The sequence below is a fragment of the Ctenopharyngodon idella genome, chromosome 22, assembly GCF_019924925.1.
Source record: "Ctenopharyngodon idella isolate HZGC_01 chromosome 22, HZGC01, whole genome shotgun sequence".
NCBI lineage: Eukaryota > Metazoa > Chordata > Actinopteri > Cypriniformes > Xenocyprididae > Ctenopharyngodon > Ctenopharyngodon idella.
The window spans coordinates 3,353,591-3,375,212 of NC_067241.1; the positions used below are offsets into that span (position 1 = coordinate 3,353,591).

General features: G+C 37.3%; 2 protein-coding genes across 4 annotated transcripts in view; one reads left to right on the plus strand and one right to left on the minus strand.

The window, feature by feature from the left end:
* The window catches only part of nav1a (neuron navigator 1a), a 263,139-nt gene that overhangs the window by 61,690 nt on the left and 179,827 nt on the right, over nt 1–21,622 (plus strand). The window contains exon 2 of one of the 3 annotated variants that reach the window (XM_051880901.1): nt 20,039–20,146. The exons of the other annotated variants lie outside the window; for them this stretch is intronic. The gene's annotated coding sequence lies outside the window, so the exon portion shown is untranslated. The remainder of the gene's footprint in view (nt 1–20,038; nt 20,147–21,622) is intronic. 3 annotated transcript variants of the gene reach the window in all.
* Nucleotides 9,542–21,477, minus strand: csrp1a (cysteine and glycine-rich protein 1a). Its single transcript, XM_051880925.1, has 6 exons — nt 21,262–21,477; nt 15,329–15,438; nt 13,377–13,545; nt 12,629–12,758; nt 12,429–12,522; nt 9,542–10,171 (listed from the first exon to the last, which is right to left on the minus strand). The coding sequence occupies exons 2-6, from the start codon at nt 15,435–15,437 to the stop codon at nt 10,095–10,097; spliced, it is 579 nt and encodes a 192-aa protein (XP_051736885.1). The 5' UTR covers nt 15,438; nt 21,262–21,477; the 3' UTR covers nt 9,542–10,094.

Below are 21,622 nucleotides of genomic sequence, written 5' to 3' on the forward strand. Positions count from 1 at the left end.
TTTAAAGGAATCCTATATTGGAAATTCTGTCATAATTTAGGATTCAAATGGTAATTTTCTTATATGATCCCAATACAACACAACATTACAACTAAGATCTTTTGGAACACATAATTGGCAATAGGACTTGCCAATTTTAAGTGTTTCTGTATAGGACATAAAAATAATATTTCTTTTTAAAAATTCCTAACTTCTACATTCTAAACACGGGGTTAAAAACAACCCAATTTGGAAATATAGGACAGAACACATGTTGGGTTAATTTTACCAGCAAATTGGGTTGTTTATTTAACCCACCATAATGGATTGATTCATTTTTACTATAATATGAAAAAATTGATGTGAATTAATGTTTACGGATTAACTTAAATCCAACACAACCACTGGTGTCATGATAATTCCTTTATTTTCAATAATATTTTATAGTATAGCATTTTTTATATCATTTTTAATACATATTACCTACATTTAAGCTCGTTTAACAAATATTAGAAGTAAAAATTAAACATTTAGAAGTAATTCAAGTGTAATTGATCAGTCTCTGTTGTCCTGTTTCCACTGTAACAGCGCTGGATCTCGTGCCGGAGATGGCTCACGTTCGGTGGGGGAACTGCTAACCTCAGACCGCCACCCTGCGTTTTACTCATAGCTGAAAAATGCTGTGACTGACTCCATAACCTGTGGATAATTAATCAGTGTACAGTTTTGAGAAAATATTTTAACATCCTAAGTATTTATATTCTGTATGTTTTTGAATAAAATCATGAAATGTTATGCAAGGCATCAGGTGTTTCCATCACGCGAAAAGACCGACGTGACACTCGTTTAGGTGACTCACATCGCGCCCCTGTATGTTACTTTTCATAAAATTAAACGATATACAGAGCAATAATGAATTTTTAGATATAGTAAAACGTACACAAACCTGTATTTTACCGAAGGCATGCACCAATTTGATGGAGCTGCACTGCTCTCTCCTGAAGAGGGTGCAAAAAGCACGTGATAAATAACTCAATCCCTGGGTTGTTGTGTCTGACCCAGGATCTGGGTAACACAAAAACTGCTCAAACACTGGGTTGTTACGTCTGACCCAGGAGCTGGGTAACATAAAAACTATCCAAACACTGGGTTGTTATGTCTGACCCTGGAGCTGGGAAAAACAAAAACTACCCAAACACTGGGTTGTTACTTCTGACCCAGGAGCTGGGTAAAACAAAATCTACCCAAACGCTGGGTTGTTACTTCTGACCCAGGAGCTGGGTAACACAAAAACTACCCAAACACTGGGTTGTTACTTCTGACCCAGGAGCTGGGTAAAACAAAATCTACCCAAACGCTGGGTTGTTACGTCTGTCCCGGAATCTGGGTAAAACAAAATCTACCCAAACACTGGGTTGTTACTTCTGACCCAGGAGCTGGGTAAAACAAAAACTACCCAAACACTGGGTTGTTACGTCTGACCCAGGATCTGGGTAACACAAAAACTGCTCTAACACTGGGTTGTTACGTCGTCTGACACAGGAGCTGGGTAAAACAAAAAAACTACCCAAACACTGGGTTATTACGTCTGACCCAGGAGCTGGGTAAAACAAAAACTACCCAAACACTGGGTTATTACGTCTGACCCAGGAGCTGGGTAAAACAAAAACTACCCAAACACTGGGTTGTTACGTCTGACCCAGGATCTGGGTAACACAAAAACTGCTCAAACACTGGGTTGTTACGTCGTCTGACACAGGAGCTGGGTAAAACAAAAAACTACCCAAACACTGGGTTATTACGTCTGACCCAGGAGCTGGGTAAAACAAAAACTACCCAAACACTGGGTTGTTACGTTTGACCCAGGATCTGGGTAACACAAAAACTGCTCTAACACTGGGTTGTTACGTCGTCTGACACAGGAGCTGGGTAAAACAAAAAAACTACCCAAACACTGGGTTATTACGTCTGACCCAGGAGCTGGGTAAAACAAAAACTACCCAAACACTGGGTTATTACGTCTGACCCAGGAGCTGGGTAAAACAAAAACTACCCAAACACTGGGTTGTTACGTCTGACCCAGGATCTGGGTAACACAAAAACTGCTCAAACACTGGGTTGTTACGTCGTCTGACACAGGAGCTGGGTAAAACAAAAAACTACCCAAACACTGGGTTATTACGTCTGACCCAGGAGCTGGGTAAAACAAAAACTACCCAAACACTGGGTTGTTACGTTTGACCCAGGATCTGGGTAACACAAAAACTGCTCAAACACTGGGTTGTTACGTCGTCTGACACAGGAGCTGGGTAAAACAAAAAACTACCCAAACACTGGGTTATTACGTCTGATCCAGGAGCTGGGTAACACACAATCTACCCAAACACTGGGTTGTTACTTCTGACCCAGGAGCTGGGAAAAGCAAAAACTACTCAAACACTGGGTTGTTACATCTGACCCAGGAGCTGGGTAACACAAAATCTACCCAAACACTGGAAAAACAACCCCAAAAAATGACCCAAAAGGCTCAACCCAGGACTTGGGTAGAAAAAATAACCCAAGATTTTATAGAGTGTTAGCGTACGAATTTCCCATACAAATGTAATTTCAAAAACATTTATAAGGTTACTTATGAAAATGACACAATATCCAATAGACCTCAAATCAAATTATAATTAAAAAAAATTAAAATAACTACTAGGTAAAGTCTAAACATCACTCTTGTTGTTCAAACGTCAAACTTATTCTGTTTAATAGTTGAGGCTAAATTTTCCCAATAGCTTTCAGTACACTTGTAATTTTTTAAACGCCACCAAATCTCACCAAATCTTTGAATGGACACAATCCTACAACTTTAAGGTCTGTTGAGATTTGTGCTTTGTTTTTTGGTGCTGGGATGCTTTGTGAAATGTGAGACCTCACTTAAAAGACACGCCCTCCCAAATAATTTAAATATTTTGCCAAGTCAAGTACCTGCTACAATCAGAATGCATATCAGCCTATTTTGCTTTATCATAGTTAAAATAATCAAAAACAATTAATGGCATGTTGTCACTTTATTCATTGTTTGGTGTTTTGTTTTGACTGACTGATCAAATAAATCCATTATCAATTTTTACAGGGACAAAAAACAGACAAACAAACAAAAAAAGTGGACAGAATAATCTTTGTTTTTGTGAACAGCAGGAAGCAGAACTCATTCGATATTATTGTCTTCACTGATACAACAAAAATGGAATGATGAACATGTCGAAAGTCACTGTTGGTCGTGAGAAACAGGCACTCCTCTCATAGTTAAGATATTGCAGGACACCATTTTGCATTCTGTCCACTAGAGGACAATCTTTACCTCTTCGGAACATTTGAAACCAAACTCGAAGGGTCCATGCCATGTTGTTTTAAAGAGTCATGACACACATTAAAAAAACATTTAGGCTGTCTGCTCTTAGTGGAACCAGTGTCATAGGTCTGACAGAATCATCTCATAATACAAAGATGTACTTTGTCTTAATAATTAAAGATTTCTGTGGAACATTCATACATTTACTGCACATTTTTAGAATGCACACCTACAGCAAGATTTTAAGGTTATGAATGAAAACTGTATTAATCATTTGTAAATATTAGCCTGTCTTTGTCTTTCACAGATGGAATGTGTGTAGGTGGTGCATGTTAATGCTAGATTTGGCAGGGGCTCTTTTTTTTCCCTCGGTTCAACAGCCATTACATGCTGACAGCTTGAACATGAACAACATTACTCCCACACAACACTGTGAATCTTTATTTGTAATGTTTGACAGGTTGATCATATCCCAGTCATTAATTTCACTTTCCTTTATCAGGTGAAAAGTTTAACCAAGCAGGTGTACACGCTTAGAAAAAAAAAGAAAAAAAAAAAGGTTGAACTGGGTTCAGTAGATATAGAACCCTAGGGTTGTTTACTCAATTTTAAAGAATACTTAAAGGGTTAGTTCACCCCAAAATTGAATTTCTGTCATTAATTACTCACCCTGTTCCACACCTGTAAGACCTTCGTTCATCTTCAGAACACAAACTAAGATATTTTTGATGAAATCCAAGAGTTTTTTTTATCCTCAATTGGAATGCAATGAAATTACATCATTCAAGGTCCAGAAAAGTAGTAAAAATATTGTTAAAATAGTCAACGTGACTGCAGTGGTTCAACCTTAATGTTATGAAGTGACAAGAATACTTTTTGTGCACAAAAACAAAACAAAAATAATGACTTTATTCAACAAATTCGTCTCTCCCCTGTCATTCTCTTACGCTGTTTTCGTTGCAGTGCTTCTAAAAAAATAAAAAAAGATAAAAAAAAAAGAAGTCTTAACAACGCTTTGTGTGCCATATAAACTCCTTCAGATTTCCTACATGTTTCGCAGAGTTTTTTTTTCGATGTTGCAATCACTTTTTTATTGCTTAAAAAGTATGGAGAATATCTTGTGTTTTTCCGTGGCTGCTCGAGCCCCCAGAATCGGCGCTTATGGTTTTATAAACAAGGCCCAGTTCGACGCTGCACTTGAAACTGAAAGATGGAGTGGTCTGTCAAATGTCTGTTTTGTTGGCAGTCGGCGGGTAAGTACATAAAATATAAACAACACGAACGTATAATGAATCAAAAGTTATCCAGGGATAATGCGATGGTGTTATTGTGTGTGTTTAAATACATTTGTTTAGCTGACCATCAATAGCTTCACTACACAAAAGCTGCGCGTGCTTGTGACTCTTTAGCTTTGCCCACGGCACACCTCCAGGAGCTCAGCTGTTTTCGGAAAGACTAGGTTCAGCATATATTTCTTTTATAAATCTGATAAAACTAAAGACTTTTCGGAGATATGAAGGATGCTATACTACTCTATAGGTACTCAAGATTAACATGAGATTGGCTGAAACTGTGTGTGTTATGTACCCTTTAAGCACAGAAAATTTTGAGCCATCTAGGATTTTATCTCAGAGATACTGTACTTTTAGTGAGCAATGAGACAGTCTCACTCTGACCATTTTTTTTTTACAGTGAAGATTATATATTTACAGGGTGTGTGTGTGTGTGTGTGTGTGTGTGTATGTGTAAATATAGATTTGTGTGTCATCGGCATAAAAGTGATACTTGATACCTAAATTTCGTAATAGTTGACCAAGCAGAAATAAATAAAGACTAAAAAGTAAGGGTCCTAAAATTGAGCCCTGAGGGATGCCAGTAGAAACTGACCCAGTATCAGACCTGTATTCCCCTAAAGCAACAAACTGTCTGCATCAAATAGGTCAAATAGGATCTAAACTGTTTCAAGGTGATTCAGTAAAAGAGAATATGATCTACGGTGTCAAAAGCGGCACTAAGGTCTAAGAGAATAAGATATACACACAACTATATACACAGCTGTGTAACCTACACAAAACACCATCAAAATAACACACGACACAAAACTAATGCAATAATCATATGAAATATCATCAAATGTAACATAAAACTCAAAAATACAAATAACAAAAATAAAAATAATGATAAGCATATCTATTTAAATGTTATGTGTCATGGAGGAATGTCTGAGATTATAAATTGCATTGTGTCTGTATTTCAGATACGGTAGTCAGGGTGACGTTCTGTACATGTTCAGCAAAGCTCAATGTTCTTGACCAATTAAATTTTTATGACTATTTAAAGGATTATCAGGGACTTTCCAAAAGGAAGTGAACTGACTGTAAGTGTCAGCTTGTACATCTTTCAGTCACAGTGAAATTCAAAGTACGAGTGTGACTCATAGTACATTTCTGACATTGTCAAATGATTAGGTTATTAACTTAGCACTTCATTGAAATTATGTAATGTGGTTATGTTCTACACACCTTACATATGACCATTAGCATGCAACAAATGCAGAGAATGTTGATACATGCCGAAGCAGCAGACAGTGAGAATTTTAGAAGAATAATTCATTTGACTTGACCAACTGACCATATGCACGGTTACTTCCTGGTTGTTGTTAAGCCATCTTGGGCATTTCCGGTGAACTATTAGCTGTCATTCTGTACTCGCTGTACATCGACACAAAACCATCAATGGTTGACTTTTTAATGTTGTGTTTATATTTTAATGCAGTTATCACACTTGCCTAATTTTGAATAAGAAACGTGGTGTCTGTAATTAGACACGCACACACATTTTTTTTCCAGCACTTCAAATGTTATTTTTAATGTGATGACCAAAAGCATTATTTGTTCATCCTTCTGAGATTGTCCTCATTTGTAAAACTGAACGTTTCAAGATGTAGGAAATCCAACATTTAAAAATAAAAAAAGACGTTAATTACCACTATAACCATCAGATGGCAGCAGAGGAGCATTTATTTGCGCAAATATTAGCCATTTCCTGTAATAGTTTTTCACTTAGTTTCGCTTTTGAATAAATATTAAACATTATAAAATCACTAAGTTTAAAAAATACATTTTGTCAAAGTGAAGTATGAAGTACTCACAAAATCTCATGAAAAAAAATAACTTTTCTTGTGAATGAATGACAGAAAGCGATCACCACGCTCTCCCTTTATAATCACTGAAGCTTTCAGTCAGTGCAGTGCAAGCTCAATGATTTCGGCACACTTGTGAAAACTCACATTTTATTCAATGAATCTAACTAAAGTGCACAATAAATCTTTAATTTACAGTGTGTTTACACTTTTTTTCACATAAAAGTGTGATAACTGATAGTCGAATTTAATTTTTCCAAGGAGAAACACTGAGACATCTTTATGTTGTCTTACATTTGAATAACTAAATTAATGCTAGACCTGACTATTTAAAGGGTTAGTTCACCCAAAAATGAAAATAATGTCATTTATTACTTACCCTCATGCCGTTCCACACCCATAAGACCTTCGTTAATCTTCGGAACACAAATTAAGATATTTTTGTTGAAATCTGATGACTCAGTGAGGCCTCCATAGCCAGCAATGACATTTCCTCTCTCAAGATCCATTAATGTACTAAAAACATATTTAAATCAGTTCATGTGAGTACAGTGGTTCAATATTAATATTATAAAGCGACGAGAATATTTTTGGTGCACCAAAAAGCAAAAATAACGACTTATTTAGTGATGGCCGATTTCAAAACACTGCTTCAGGAAGCTTCGGAGCATTATGAATCAGCATATCGAATCATGATTCGGATCGCGTGTCAAACCGCCAAACTGCTGAAATCACGTGACTTTGGCGCTCCGAACCACTGATTCGACACGCTGATTCATTATGCTCCGAAGCTTCCTGAAGCAGTGTTTTGAAATCTGCCATCACTATATAAGTCGTTATTTATTTTATTTTTTTTGGTGCACCAAAAATATTCTCGTCGCTTAATAATATTAATATTGAACCACTGTACTCACATGAACTGATTTAAATATGTTTTTAGTACCTTTATGGATCTTAAGAGAGGAAATGTCATTGCTCCCTATGCAGGCCTCACGGAGCCATCGGATTTCAACAAAAATATCTGGTAACACTTTAGAATAGGGAACATGTATTCACTATTAACTACGACTTTTCCCTCAATAAACTCCTAATTTACTGCATATTAATAGTTAGTAAGGTAGTTGTTAAGTTTAGGTATTGGGTAGGATTAAGAATGTAGAATAAGGTCATGCAGAATAAGGCATTTATATGTTCTTAATAATTACTAATAAGCAGCTAATATTCTAGTAATATGCATGCTAATAAGCAACTAGTTAAAATACCCTAAAATAAAGTGTTACCAAATATATTTGCGTTCCGAAGATTTACGAAGGTCTTACGGGTGTGGAACGGAATGAGGGTGAGTAATAAATGACAGAATTTTAATTTTTGGGTGAACTAACCCTTTAAGTGAGTATATTCTGATTATAAACTAAAGTATTACACTAATGATGCTGTTAAAGCTACCTCAGGACATTGAAGATACTGACATTTCACCGGAAGTTTTCCAGCTGGCTTATATTATTGCTGAAGTTCTTAAAGGGTTAGTTCACCCAAAAATGAAAATGATGTCATTAATTACTCACCCTCATGTCGTTCCACACCTGTAAGACCTTTGTTCATCTTTGGAACACAAATTAAGATATTTTTGATAAAATCCGATGTCTCAGTGAGGCCTGCATCGCCAGCAATAACACTCCCTTTTTCAATGCCCATAAAGATACTAAAAACATGTTTAAAATAGTTAATGTGACTACAGTGGTTCAACCTTAATATTATAGAGTGACGAGAATACTTTTTGTGCTCCAGAAATAACAAAATAGCGACTTTATTTCACAATATCTAGTGATGGGCGATTTTAAAACGTTGCTTCATGAAGCTTTACAAATCATTTGTTTCGAATCAGTGGTTCAGAGCACCAAAATCACATGATTTCAGTAAACAAGGCTTCGTTACATCATAAGTGTTTTGAAACTTTAGTTCTATAGTTTACGTGACTCTGGCAGTTTGATTCGTAAAGCTTTGAAGCTTCATGAAGCAGTGTTTTGAAAGCGCCCATCACTAGATATTGTTGAATAAAGTCACTATTTTGTTATTTTTGGTGCAAAAAAAGTATTCTAGTCGCTTTATAATATTAAGGTTGAACCACTGTAGTCACATTCTGTTTTAAGTATGTCTTTATGGACATTGAAAAAGGGAGTGTTACTGCTGGCGATGCAGGCCTTACTGAGCCATCGGATTTTAATCGAAAATATCATAATTTGTGTTCCGAAGATGAACAAAGGTCTTACGGGTGTGCAACGACATGAGAGTGAGTAATTAATGACAGAATTTTCATTTTTGGGTGAACTAACCCTTTAAGAACGTTTCGTGCATATGGTCTATTGAATGTTTGGTGAATGTAGTCAAGTACATATAGAAAATCAAAAGATGAGGCCTCGTAAATGGTATGTCAGCAAAAGTAGGCCAACATTGAGCAAATCAGCATATCAGAATAATTTCTGAAGGATCATGTGACACTGAAGACTGGAGTAGTGATGCTGATCACAGGAATAAATCATATTAAAAAATATATTACAATAGAAAGGAGTTATTTTAAATTATAATAACATTTCACACACTGTTTTTACTGTGTTTTTAATCAAATAAATGCAGCCTTGGTGAGCAGAAGAGACTTCTTTCAAAAACATAAAAAACTTACTGACCCCAAATGTTTGATTGGTAGTGTACATCATCCAATGAAAATGAAATGTATTATTAAAAACCAATGAACATCTTTTTTTTTTCGATGCATGTTACCACAAATAGTAACATATCATTTGCATTTGTTCTCAAAAAGGCCAACTTGACTGTGTCCCAGATGTTGACAGGTAAAACACACTCTTCTACAAAAAAGGGAGGATGTGGGATGTGTCTAGAAGGATGTGGGCTGTAGGTGTGATATAAAGAATAATGTGTAAGAAATACCCTCTGCTAGAAATACAGTATACAATAAAACTAGCACTGCTTACTTGCAAGGCACATTCATTTTATAAATATTTAAACATTTACATTCACCAACTTTTCAGTTTAATGGATACAAATAAGAAAAGACACCAAAATTGGGCATATTTTGTAATTTTACTTCTATTTCCATGCAGAATGCATATGTGGGGTATTTCCCCACTGACAGTGACATACATTTAGTGCATCTTTAGGCAGGCAGTGCTCATGATTCATTCATGCTGTGAGTAGAGCTGAGGGGAACATTCTTTATAGTGATTAAAGCTCAGACAAGCATGTGATCAACTAGTAAACTGAATATGCAGATCCATTAAAGTACATCTAAGCAGAGTAATACTGACGTAACAGCACAGCTCAGGTTCCACTAAATCTGTGCAAACTCAAATGATCATCCTAAATGAGCAGATTAACTGTTAATCCCATGTTCTGTTTACATACTTGACGTTCTTCCAAGCATTTAGCAGTGTTCAAGAGTTAAGAAGAGATGTTTATGGGTTTAAGACAATGACATGGCGTCTTGTGGAATGTGTTGACATGTGGAATGTGTCGTCTTGTTTAAGAATTAGAAGCATCTGAACTCATTTTTCCTTCTTGACTGATGCCAGTTTGTGGTGTTCAGGTGTTCAGCTGCTTCTACAGATTGTGGTTGATCTATTGAGTGTGTGACAGCGCTCCAGCACCTTGACCATATCCAAAGCCTTTTGGTCCAAAGCTTTTGGCATAGCAACCTGTGTAGAGCACAATATGAGGAAGTTAACATGACACCAATGGCAATGGTAAAGATTTTTTACAAATGATGTAGAAAATGTGAGTGGTGCTGGCCGTGCAAATCTTTCCACCGTGATTAGAGGGCTGAGTATTGACACAGATTTCACAAATCAATTCTAATTCACAAGTGGTTTTCACAAGTTTGGATATATATCAAGTACAGTATGTACATTTTCCTTAAAGGGACAGTTCACCCAAAAAATGAAAATTCTGTCATCATTTACTCACCCTCAAGTTGTTCCAAACCTGTGTGAATATTTCTTCTGCTGAACACAAAAGAAGATATTTTTAAGAATATGGGTAACCGAATCGTTGATGGGCCCCACTGACTTCCATATTATTTGAGGGGTGGGGGGGATACTGTGGAAGTCAGTGGAGCCCATCAACTGTTTTGCTGTTTTGGGTGAGCTGTCCGTTTAAGGAAAACAATCTCTCAACTAATGCTGTAAACTTTACGGAAACCCTTTCAGATTGTACATTAATAATATTAAAGGTTAAAAATAACAACCAAATTCAGTTGCTATTTATTTTAAGATATAATAATCAACACTCAAATACAAACTGAGTTGCATACAAATATTTAAATCGCACATAAGGCAGTTTTTATATCAAATTTTGAAATAAATTTATTTCTACTCCAGTTCATTGTTGAAATATATACGGTGGTGGATGTCATAACTTGTGTTCATGAGATTTATTCAAACACGAGACATCGCTTGCAGGTTAAACATATATCTGCATATATTAATAAATTCTCCTCTCTAGAGTTTTTCTTGCTAACTATCAAGTTTACGGACAATAAATGGCTTTCCTGAGGTAAATGTAACATTACGTGACATTGTTGACAACCAGTGTTGGGGAAATTACTTTTAAAAGTAATGCATTACAATATTGCGTTACTCCCTAAAAAAGTAACTAATTGTGTTACTAAGTTACTTTTTATGGAAAGTAATGCGTTACATTACTTTTGTGTTACTTTTTTCACCTGGGCTGGGCTTGCTTGTTTGTTTTTTAATAACAACAAAAAGGTTCTATTTTTGGTAAATGAAAAGACCCTTTCACACCAAGCGTAAAATGAATAAGCCTCAGGCTGATCACAAATGTGATGTTTATCGAAAGTCATTTTTGCTTGTATGGTTGAATTGAATAATCGAAGGTCAGCAGCAAAGAAACTGGTGAATAAAGTAAGATTAAATACATAAAGTATATTTGTTTAATTTAATACATTTAAATATTGCAGGTTTGTGCAATATTCTGAGATTGCATTTCACAGTTTTGTTTTTTTTCTTTTTCATTTTGAGGAATACTGACTGCTGTTTTTGTGCAAGTGATATGAGTAAAGTCTCACATTTAGTCTAGAACTACAATATTCATCATGTTCAGACACGACGCGTCTGCACTTCTGATTTCTCTCAACATGGGGACAGGAGAGCTGTCAGTCAATAAATGGGAAAACAAAGTAACTTGCGTTACTTATTTAAAAAAGTAACTCAGATATTTTGTTGTAAATTTAAAAGGCGTTACTTTACTAGTTACTTGAAAAAAGTAATCTGATTATTTAACTCAAGTTACTTGTAATGCGTTACCCACAACAATGTTTACAAGCTGTTTTATCGACGACTATAAATCTGAGCATGAAACACTGATTAAACAATTACATGAGACATTATACATTTCAGTAAGTTGTACTGTATCATTCAACATACAATACCTTCTGATGTTTATTCATGTTTATTTTGTGCTGTAACTAGTAGTAAAGCGCAAGAGATGATCGGTTCATGTGCTCTTCCCTGCCGTTTCGCTTGAACTGCGGTGGCTACAGTGATATTAAAGCATGGCAAAATGGCATTTAATGTTTGAATTATGTCATAAAACTGACAGAATTTGAACGCTGAGACTTTGTTTTATATCAAAAGTAATAAAGCACAAAGCTTATTGCGAGTTTTGGATGGGAGGAAGTTTTGTTCACGCATCATCTGAAAACATTATAGACTAAAAGACTGATCTGGGGATTTAAGAAATGATAATGGTTCTTTAAAATAAAGATTAATTCAAATGTAATATTCAATACTGTCAACTCAGCCCTTCTTGCGATGCCATTGCTAACATTTTCTGAATGTTTTTTTAGTGTCTTTGCTAGTGTGTTCTGTGTGGTTTCTTGGTGGGTTGCTTGAAAAGAACCACTAAAAAGAGACAGGATAACATTTGATACTCTGCCTTTGCAGAAGATTTCTCCATCCTTGTCAGCTAAAGTTGTGGATTCCAGCCCCTTGCCGCACTTTGCACATCGGAAACAACCCTTGTGCCACGCCTGCAGAGGAAGGAAGACAATGGTCACTTAATGCAGACCATGTCCAAAGTTTACAGAAACATAAACAGTGGCTTATTTAATTTTGTCATTTCTGCTAACGGCTTACATTTCCTGCCCCTATGACTTTTTCAGCTGCGTAGACGGCCTTGCTACACCGTGGACAAACATCAGAGCCGCCAAGCTTTTGAGCAAACTTGGATGTGTTGGGGTTATTGGTTGGCCGGTGCTCTTGAGGCCTGCAATCAAGAGACACAATTCCGTTATCACTACAACCCATTCCAAATCTGTCTGACTTTCTTTCTCCTGTGAAACACAAAAGAAGAAGTTTTGAAGAATGTTCATGCTGCTCTTTTCCATACAATGAAATCCAAGAGCTTTCAAGCTCCAAAAAGGCCAAAAAAGCCATAAAAATATTATAAGATATTATAAAGATATTATAAAAGTGTTTTTTACAAATATATTCAGAATTTTCTGTAGTCATATGATTGCTTCGTGTTCAGAATAAGGCAAAATTTAGGTAATTATTCACTGAAAATCTTGTTCTACAGCCATGGTCAACATTCATTTTCATTGTATAGAAAAGAACAGCTGGGATGCTTTGCTATAAATTTGTAAATATAGGTTTAATCTTGTTTTTACACATTTATAGCAGAACAACCAAGCAGAGGATCCAAGACATATAAATGGTTGCTTTATAAATCAGTCAAACGATGCATTTCCATATACTCTAAGTGAGTGGTTCTTAGCCAGAATAAGCTAAAGTGTACATTATTCAGTCAGACAACCATAAAATATGGAGTAAGAATCTAAGAATTTTTTTTAAGAATCAAAATGCAAAGCAAGTGTATTCTTACTCCTCAGCTTTAATGCCCAGTGACTCTCCTTTGTCCATGCTCAGAGTTCCTGCACCAGCGCCATAGCCGTAGCCTTTGGGCCCATATTTTTTGCCGTAACAGGCCTTGCAGTAGATTTCATTCTCATGGACGGCCACTGTAGTGCTGTCTAGATTTTTCCTGCACACCACTGCAATTAAAAAGGATGAGTGAAAATGAAAAAAATGACATAGATAAAAGTGTTCTGCAGTGACCTTGAGCTTCAAGATTTCAATGACAGTAACTTGTTACCAAACTAAGCCTGTTGCTTTAGCTGATATAGATGTCTGAAGTGTGTTGAGCAGGAGGATATCATAATATATGATTGTTAGAAAGATATACATTATTTAGATGAGAAACTATGAATATGTTGTGTTTCATATATGAAAATAATTGTACTTCTGAAATATTGATATGCAGTAGATCTAGACTCTATAGTTTTTTTTTTTTATATCTATAGTTTTGTGCATTGTGCGATAGTAAAAAAAAAAAATGTCTCTAGGAACACCTCGGCAGGGTGCTGTATTTGAGTTTTTGATTAAAGAAGACAGTCTGTCTGGAATGCAGAGCCCTTTGAGGCCCCAATGCAGGGTAATATTACACATCATACAGTGGTTTATAAAGACAAACAGAAGGGGGCACCAGAGTATAGTCTTTACTTCACATAGTAGTCTGAAACTGTTGGAAAAAGACTGATCTTACCACCTGCTTGATTTGCATACTATTCATTATAAACAGTATCCAGAATTACAATTAGTTTCCCCCAAATCATATTTTCAATGTAAGAAAAAAGTAAATTAATGATGAACAGATGTTAATGATAAATTCTAACTTGCAAGAAGTATGCGACAAGACAGTTTGTGGTATTAAGACAATTTTATGTCATGGATATGTTCCTATATTGCCTACTACTTTTCAAACACACAAAAAAAGTGTGTACTTTTCCATCATCAAAGAGCAGGCGTTTTACTGTGTATTTCGTAAACCAATAAAAAAATAACTGCATCGGCGCACCCGCGGCTGCTGCGCGGGAGATTGCGACGAGACAGAATGCTTGGTATTGTCAGAGCTTGTAATTACAATGCGCTCAATGTTGTTTGTAAAAAGAGTTGAGGAATATTTTTGCTTATTAAGGCGTTTGTGGCCTATATAACATTCTGTCATTGTTTGGTGACTGTTACGATGCTGTTGGAGAGAATTTACATCCAGAGCTAAATAGTTACTTAAAGTGCTTGTATACATTTTGTGTATGTTCATTGAGCGTTATTATCTGATGACTGTAATGCTAATGTCAGTAAGTTAGTTTTTATTTGCTGGAATACATTGTTCTCATTTTCTGTGTCATACTGTATATCAGGGGATTGTATAATGTGAGTTTATTGAACAAGAGAGTTTCACTTTGATATGAAGAAATCACACTGCCAGTCATTTCAACAATTTCTTACAGTATTTGTTGATTTTGCAGAGTGTGACAGAAATAAAATACCATATGTGCCACCAGAAAACACAGACTCATCTAGGTATAATAATAATAATATCTGCTAATAACATAACATTAAATCTGATTGGTTTTCATTGTTGACTTCATATGTAAATGATATGTGGCCGTGAGACTTGCACTTGGACCATAGTGCGGCCCACTGGGGTTGAGAACCACTGTCGTAAACTATGAAACAACCAAAGGGTTTCATGAAGTTTGCTTTCTGTACAGCTTTAAAAGCATTCTGGCACACGCTTTTCACCTCAGTGCAGTGTGTTGTTCCTGCTATTGTACAAAAGATGATAATCATTAACAGACAAATTATATATTAATCATGAGACATCAAAAAGAGTTTGCCCTTGGTAAACTTTGTTAAACATACTGATCAGCTGGTATCGTGTGGACTCATGGCCCATTTCATGGCACTGAACACAGGAAAAAGAGCAGGACTTACTGCACAGGAAGCAGGATCGGTGGAAGCTCCGTCCTTCACACTGCACTTCCTCTGCAAAGTACACAGTTTTCTGGCAGCAGCCACATTTGTTTCCACCCCCAAGAGGCATCCTGCAACACACACAAACACACAGCAGAGTGGCTCACAACATATGTCTTGAAATCACCTATTTTTGGGGACCGCCTAATGGTCACCACAATAAAAACAACATAGGGTCTTAAATTCAAATCCAGAAAATGCATTGTAAAGGTTAATTTTAGAGGTAGGTGTAGGCTAAGGGTGTAGAATATCTAAAAACAATTGACATCAAGGAGAAGTCCTAAAGTTCTGTAAATACTATGTAATTATAGTTGGTCTTTAGCATGGAAAAAAGGATAACTTTACATAAAAGTGACGTCAAACCACAAGAGAAAAATCATGCCAAAAAAGCCATTGAGATTAGTAAAGTATGTTTGTCTGAAATCTGAAACAGGGCGGTTCTGATATAAAAGGCTTTCAAAAGCACATATTTGTTGTGATTCCAGAATACAGCTTGAATGTCACTGCAAGATTATGTGTTCCTTTTTCTAAATAATTCTCCTGCATTACTAAGATCACAACTGATCTCTACTCAAAAATTTTTTTAAAGAACCGAATATTCGATCTCATGTGGGCAGGAATGAAACACATTTTCACTGATTACTGGTCTATTTAAAGATCAAACCGTGCTGTCATCAGTTGTTCCCCAGTTCCAACAGCGCAACGGAATAATAGTCTTCCGCTGTTACAGTTGAACTGATTCTTAAAGCGTTTATTGTAACTACATTTAATCTCTTTCTTATCAAACAACCAGACTAACGAATAGCTTGTGTAACTGGTCCTACTCTACCCACTCTGAGTAGGATTCGAACCGATGTCTCCGGCAGGGGAGGCAGGCATGCTATCAAGGACGCTAAAGACTGCAGTCCCTAGTGTCAGTCCCCAGTGTGCCTCTTGAGGCCAGGGGAGTGAGTTTTAACCACACAGCTCTTACTAGCTGGCCTCTGTTACACTCACCCCCCCTAAACCTCACTCCCATCTGGGTCATGGCACCAATGTAGCCCCTCCTGTTCTACTCACCCCAATCCGAGCATGATTCGAACCAGCGTCTCCGGCATGGGAGACAGGTGCACTGACGAGGACACTAATGACTGCTGTCCCTAGCGTCAATCACCAGTGCACCTCTTGAGGCCAGTGGAGTGAGGTTTACCCGCACAGCTCTTACTAGCTGGCCTCCATTACACTCACCCCCCAAACCTCATTCCCATCTGGGTCACGGCACCAATTTAACCCCTACGGTTCTACTCGCCAGCTCCGAGTGTGATTCGAACCAGCATTTCCGGCATTGGGAGGCGGGTGCACTAACAAGGACGCTAAAGACCGCAGTCCCTAGTGTCAGTCGCCAGTGCGTCTCTTGAGGCCAGGGGAGTGAGGTTTAACCACACAGCTCTTACTAGCTGGCCTCCGTTACACTCACCACCCCAAACCTCACTCCCATCCGGGTCACGACACCAATGTATCTCCTCCGGTTCTACTCGCCCTGCTCCGAGCGTTATTCAAGCCAGCGTTTCCTGCAAGGGGAGTGGGCGCACTAACAAGGATGCTAAAGACTGCAGTCGCTATTATCAGTCGCCAGTGCGCGTCTTGAGGCGAGGGGAGTGAGGTTTACCTGCACAGCTCTTACTAGCTGGCCTCCGTTTACACTCACCCCCTAAACTTCACTCCCATCTGGGTCACGGCACCAATGTAACTCTTCTGGTTCTACTCGCGCCGCTCTGAGTGTGATTCGAACCAGCATTTCCGGCATTGGGAGGCGGGTGCACTAACAAGGATGCTAAAGACCGCAGTCCCTAGTGTCAGTTGCCAGTGCACCTCTTGAGGCCAGAGGAGTGAGGTTTACCTGCACAGCTCATACTAGCTGGCCTCTGTTACACTTGACAAAAACCACACCACAGGAGAGCCTACAAGGCTTTCTTCTGTGTAGGCATAAATTCAGCAACCTACAGGTGAAACATTAGTTTATCTCATAAATATTAATTTACTTCACATCTGCACCCACAGCTACCCCGTAGCCTACGTCTTTGAGCACACTGCCTGTTTTACTTAGCTGACAAAATCTGTGTGGCTACATTCTAGTGAAGTGCAGATCAGTATCGATCTAAAGGTAGGGTAGGTACATCCTGATAGCAATCAATAATAGAAGTGGTCTAAATATTAAAACATGTACATATATCTTCTGTGGAAGTCTTAGGATCAAAAAATGTTCATCCAATCATTGAATTCAGTCCTGTCAACATATGTATTTCCATACCTCCTCACGCTTGCTCAGACATCACAAATCATCAGCGCGATAAAGGCTATGCAGAGTTGTAGACAGACAGTCACTGAGTGCCAAAAACAAACAGCAGCCGTCTTTCACAGTTCCTCCTAAACCAAAACAATGATCTTATGCTGCATTCATGCCATCGTAACCGTAATTACGAGATGGCAACCCGTGACGTTCTACCCAGAGCTGTTCACGTCCTCAGACTTGTATTTATGTGTTTCTATGGCAACACTAGTAATGCCAAAATGAATCTGCAGCAGTCAGGTGGTACAAGTAGAGCTCTGTAAGTTGTTTACGTTGATTATTATTGTAATGTTATGTACTTTGAGACATGAGGTAGTTTAACGCCATCTCTCGTGACGCTTTGCAGGTTCTGCTGTGTGCGTTCATGTGTTTTGGAGGAGGCGTGGCTTTGGAGACGCTCTGAAGGGAGGGAGCTAGCTTGCTATTGCTAGCCATTCCGAAATTGCCTACCCTACCTTTAAGTGTAAATATGCAGCAGTCTTAACTTTTGTTCAGAGCCTGCATTGAGGCAGACACACAACACAAAACAAAGCAAAAACAAATCTGCCCTGAGACTGACACATAACATTAAACAAATCAAATAAAAACACAAACAACACAAAACAAAATATGAATAATTTGGTTTTAGTCCCAATATGGGTTCTGGATTTTAAAATTCTCTAAAATAAAATAAAATAAAATAAATGAAATAAAATTCTCTAAAATAAAATAAAATAAAATAAGAGTTTTTGCTTTTTGTTTTGTGGGTTCATGGAGACATTGTGGGTTTTGGAATGTAAAATTCTCATTGAATTTCAATACCTTTGATGATGAATCAAGTTCCTCTGATCTGCTGTAATTGCTGGGAAATGTCTCATTGATTTTGTCCATAAAAGGGCTTGTTGGTTGTAATCGAGACATTCCTGCATAGTTCTGATGTCTGCAGTCTAAACACTAACTCCAGCCCCCGACTCCAAACATGTTGGGTTGTCATGGATGTGAGGAAATGACACAGCCACGCATGCAGATAACATTCTCTAGTATAGTACAAGCCTGTTAAACATACCAAGACAGAAATGCCTATTTCCCTTTATTTCACAAACAGTGCAGAAGGTCATAAAAAGTTTGATAGCCATAGCCAGACTCGAGGATGTTTGACAGTATTTTGATAACACTGTGAAAGTGTTTTAGACAGTGGCAGCTGAATCTGATTAGATCTGCTTAACACTTCCTGTGATATGAGAATTCTCAGTTTTCTGGATGCCTACAATTTAATACACTGTGCCACATTACTTTCATTTCCCTATGGAGAAAGGTCACTGCATGTCTCCAAGCTCGCCCACAAAAGCCATAAACCCACATATGGTCTAAACTGACTTTAAAAAAAACAAAAAAATAAACCAACAAAACAATATTTTACAAAAACACACACCTATTGTATAGGGCCATAGGCAGAGGGTGAACTAACTACTAACTCCAGGGTAAGGCTAAGGAGAAGCGCTTCCCCTTTAAAAACACATTTAAATAGATTTCCTTAAAATAGTTTCAGTTACGTGTCACCACAAAAAATTCACATTCCAGCATAAACGCTCCTGATATATTATTTAGTATTAGAGCATCTATGTCCACAATCCACTGTCCATTTTAACAGTAAAGCAAGCTGTATGCGGGATTTGGCAGAAAGCATAATTACTAAAGCTGTCACTCATCTTAGTTCTGTCTCACAAAGTTCTGTTATAATAAATGAAGCTGTCCGGACAATGAATCTCTTATTTACATACTAGTTTGTTATAATGAGTGGATTTGTGAGCATGCAAAACTCACCACTCAAAATGCCAGAAGTTTTTTTTTTTTTTTTTTTCAGGGCTAACTTAAAGGAATAATTCACCCAAAAATGAAAATTCTGTCATCATTTACTTACCGTCAAGTTATTCCAAACCTGTATGAGTTTCTTTCTTCTGCTGAACACAAAGGAAGATATTTGGAAGAAAGTTAGTAACTAGGCTGCTTTGGGGCACCATTGACTTTAACAGTAGAAAAAAAAATACTATGGAAGTCAATGGGGCCCCAGAACTGTTCAGTATCCCATAATCTTCAAAATAACTTCCTTTATGTTCATCAGAAGAAAGAAATGTATACAGGTTTGGAACAACTTGAGGGTGAGTAAATAATGACAGAATTTTCATTTTTGGGTGAACTATCCCTTTAAGCACATCTGATTGGCCATTGCATTCAAGAAATCAACAGATATGTTTGTGATTGTCTACATTGCTCAACGCCGCAAAAATGTGTTGTAAATAGAAAACTTTGACAGTCTCCAAAGCGTTTGCAAGATATGTTTTGCCAATATGCTATTATTACAGAGAAAACTGATTCTAGACCAGCAGTTATGGGCAGATTTTCCCTCTAAAAGCAAGCAGAAGCAGTCAGTAGACTGAGTACAAAAATACCAAGTCCATGGCCAGGGGAAGGTAAGTCTAGCCCAACCTTACACATGCTCTGCCTAAGACTAGAGCTGGATGTCACCTGCTGTTTTTTAAAAATCTAAATTGAGTTACATGTGAAATGTTGTTGTTGTTTCCCCATGTCTTAACCCTCACATTGTGTTCCAGCTATTTTAACCTGGAGAGGATTTTCTTTCCAAAAATGCTAGTTAATGTTATGACATTGGACTAAAACTTAACTGACTTTGCTCACACAGGGTATAACAAGTTGTTTTTTTTTTTTTGTTTTTTTTTTAATAATTATTTTCCCCATCTTGTAACACTTGTGGTGTTTCGGGTCAAAAATATCCTACAGCAAATTGCTTATGAATCTCTCATTATGCTGTGTTATTGTATTATATTGGATTCAAGCTTTTTATTATCTACTTGTTTTCTTTTAATTTGCACAGGTTTTGTATTTCTTTTTAGAATTGATTGATTGTAGACCTCATTGATCTGAGCTTATGCAATTCAAAAAAATTTTGGTAAATAAGCTTGAGTGAACTTTTTCTAGTTGCATAAACTCAGATCAATGAGACCTTCGATCAGTCGATAACCTGTGAGAATTAAAAGAAAACAAGCTGACAAAAAGTTTGAATCCCATATTATGTGAGATTTACAAGAAGTTTAAAAGACTTTTGACTGAGAACACCAAATTAGGTAAAGCATTTTCAACACAGCACAAGGGTTTTAAATGAAAGCTCAGTTTAAAAGTCTAGGTCTTCTTTTTGAGAATCTTAGTCAAAATGTTCCTTCTCAGACTGAATGATTTTTAGAGTTCAGTTATTCTACTAGAAAACAAGACTAGACAAGTCACATTCCTGATTCCAGATCAAAAAGAAGTTAAGTAGTAATAGTTTGTCACTGTGAGAGAGAAGAATTGGACTTAGTGAAGGCTCACACAAGTTGTTGCTTCTCTGCCAAGAATTTTGTCAGCTCAACAAAACCGAACAGTTCTGATGAGGTGGAAAGAATTTAAAGAATTACAGGAAAACAAAACCTCAAAAAGTCTCACAAGCTGCACACAAGTTTGCAGAGCCATTACGCAAGAGAAGCGGAAAAGGCATGTAGAGGACAAAAAAAGACTGTGAAGAGCTGCTTACCTGATGTGATTGTTGGTAGGTATGTGGATATGAACAGAAAATCTACAGTCAATGTTCAACTGACTGTGAGAATGAGAACAGCTTCTTCTGTCCTAACACATGCAGTCTAAGTCAAACTTCAGCGCAGGAGCTCAGGGTGGGGCAGTGAGGGAAGTGAGTCAAACTATGAGCTGTGGTTAGATGTTAAAGGAACAGCAGTACCTCATGACCCTGCTCTCTGACGCCCCCCTCTGTGGCTCACACACATCTATTCATCCTGAACGCGACCTGTCACACATTGGTGCTCTAAGACCGGAGGGAAAAAAATTATTAATTTATTTATTATTTAAAGGGTCATGAAACCCCAAAACACATTTTGTGA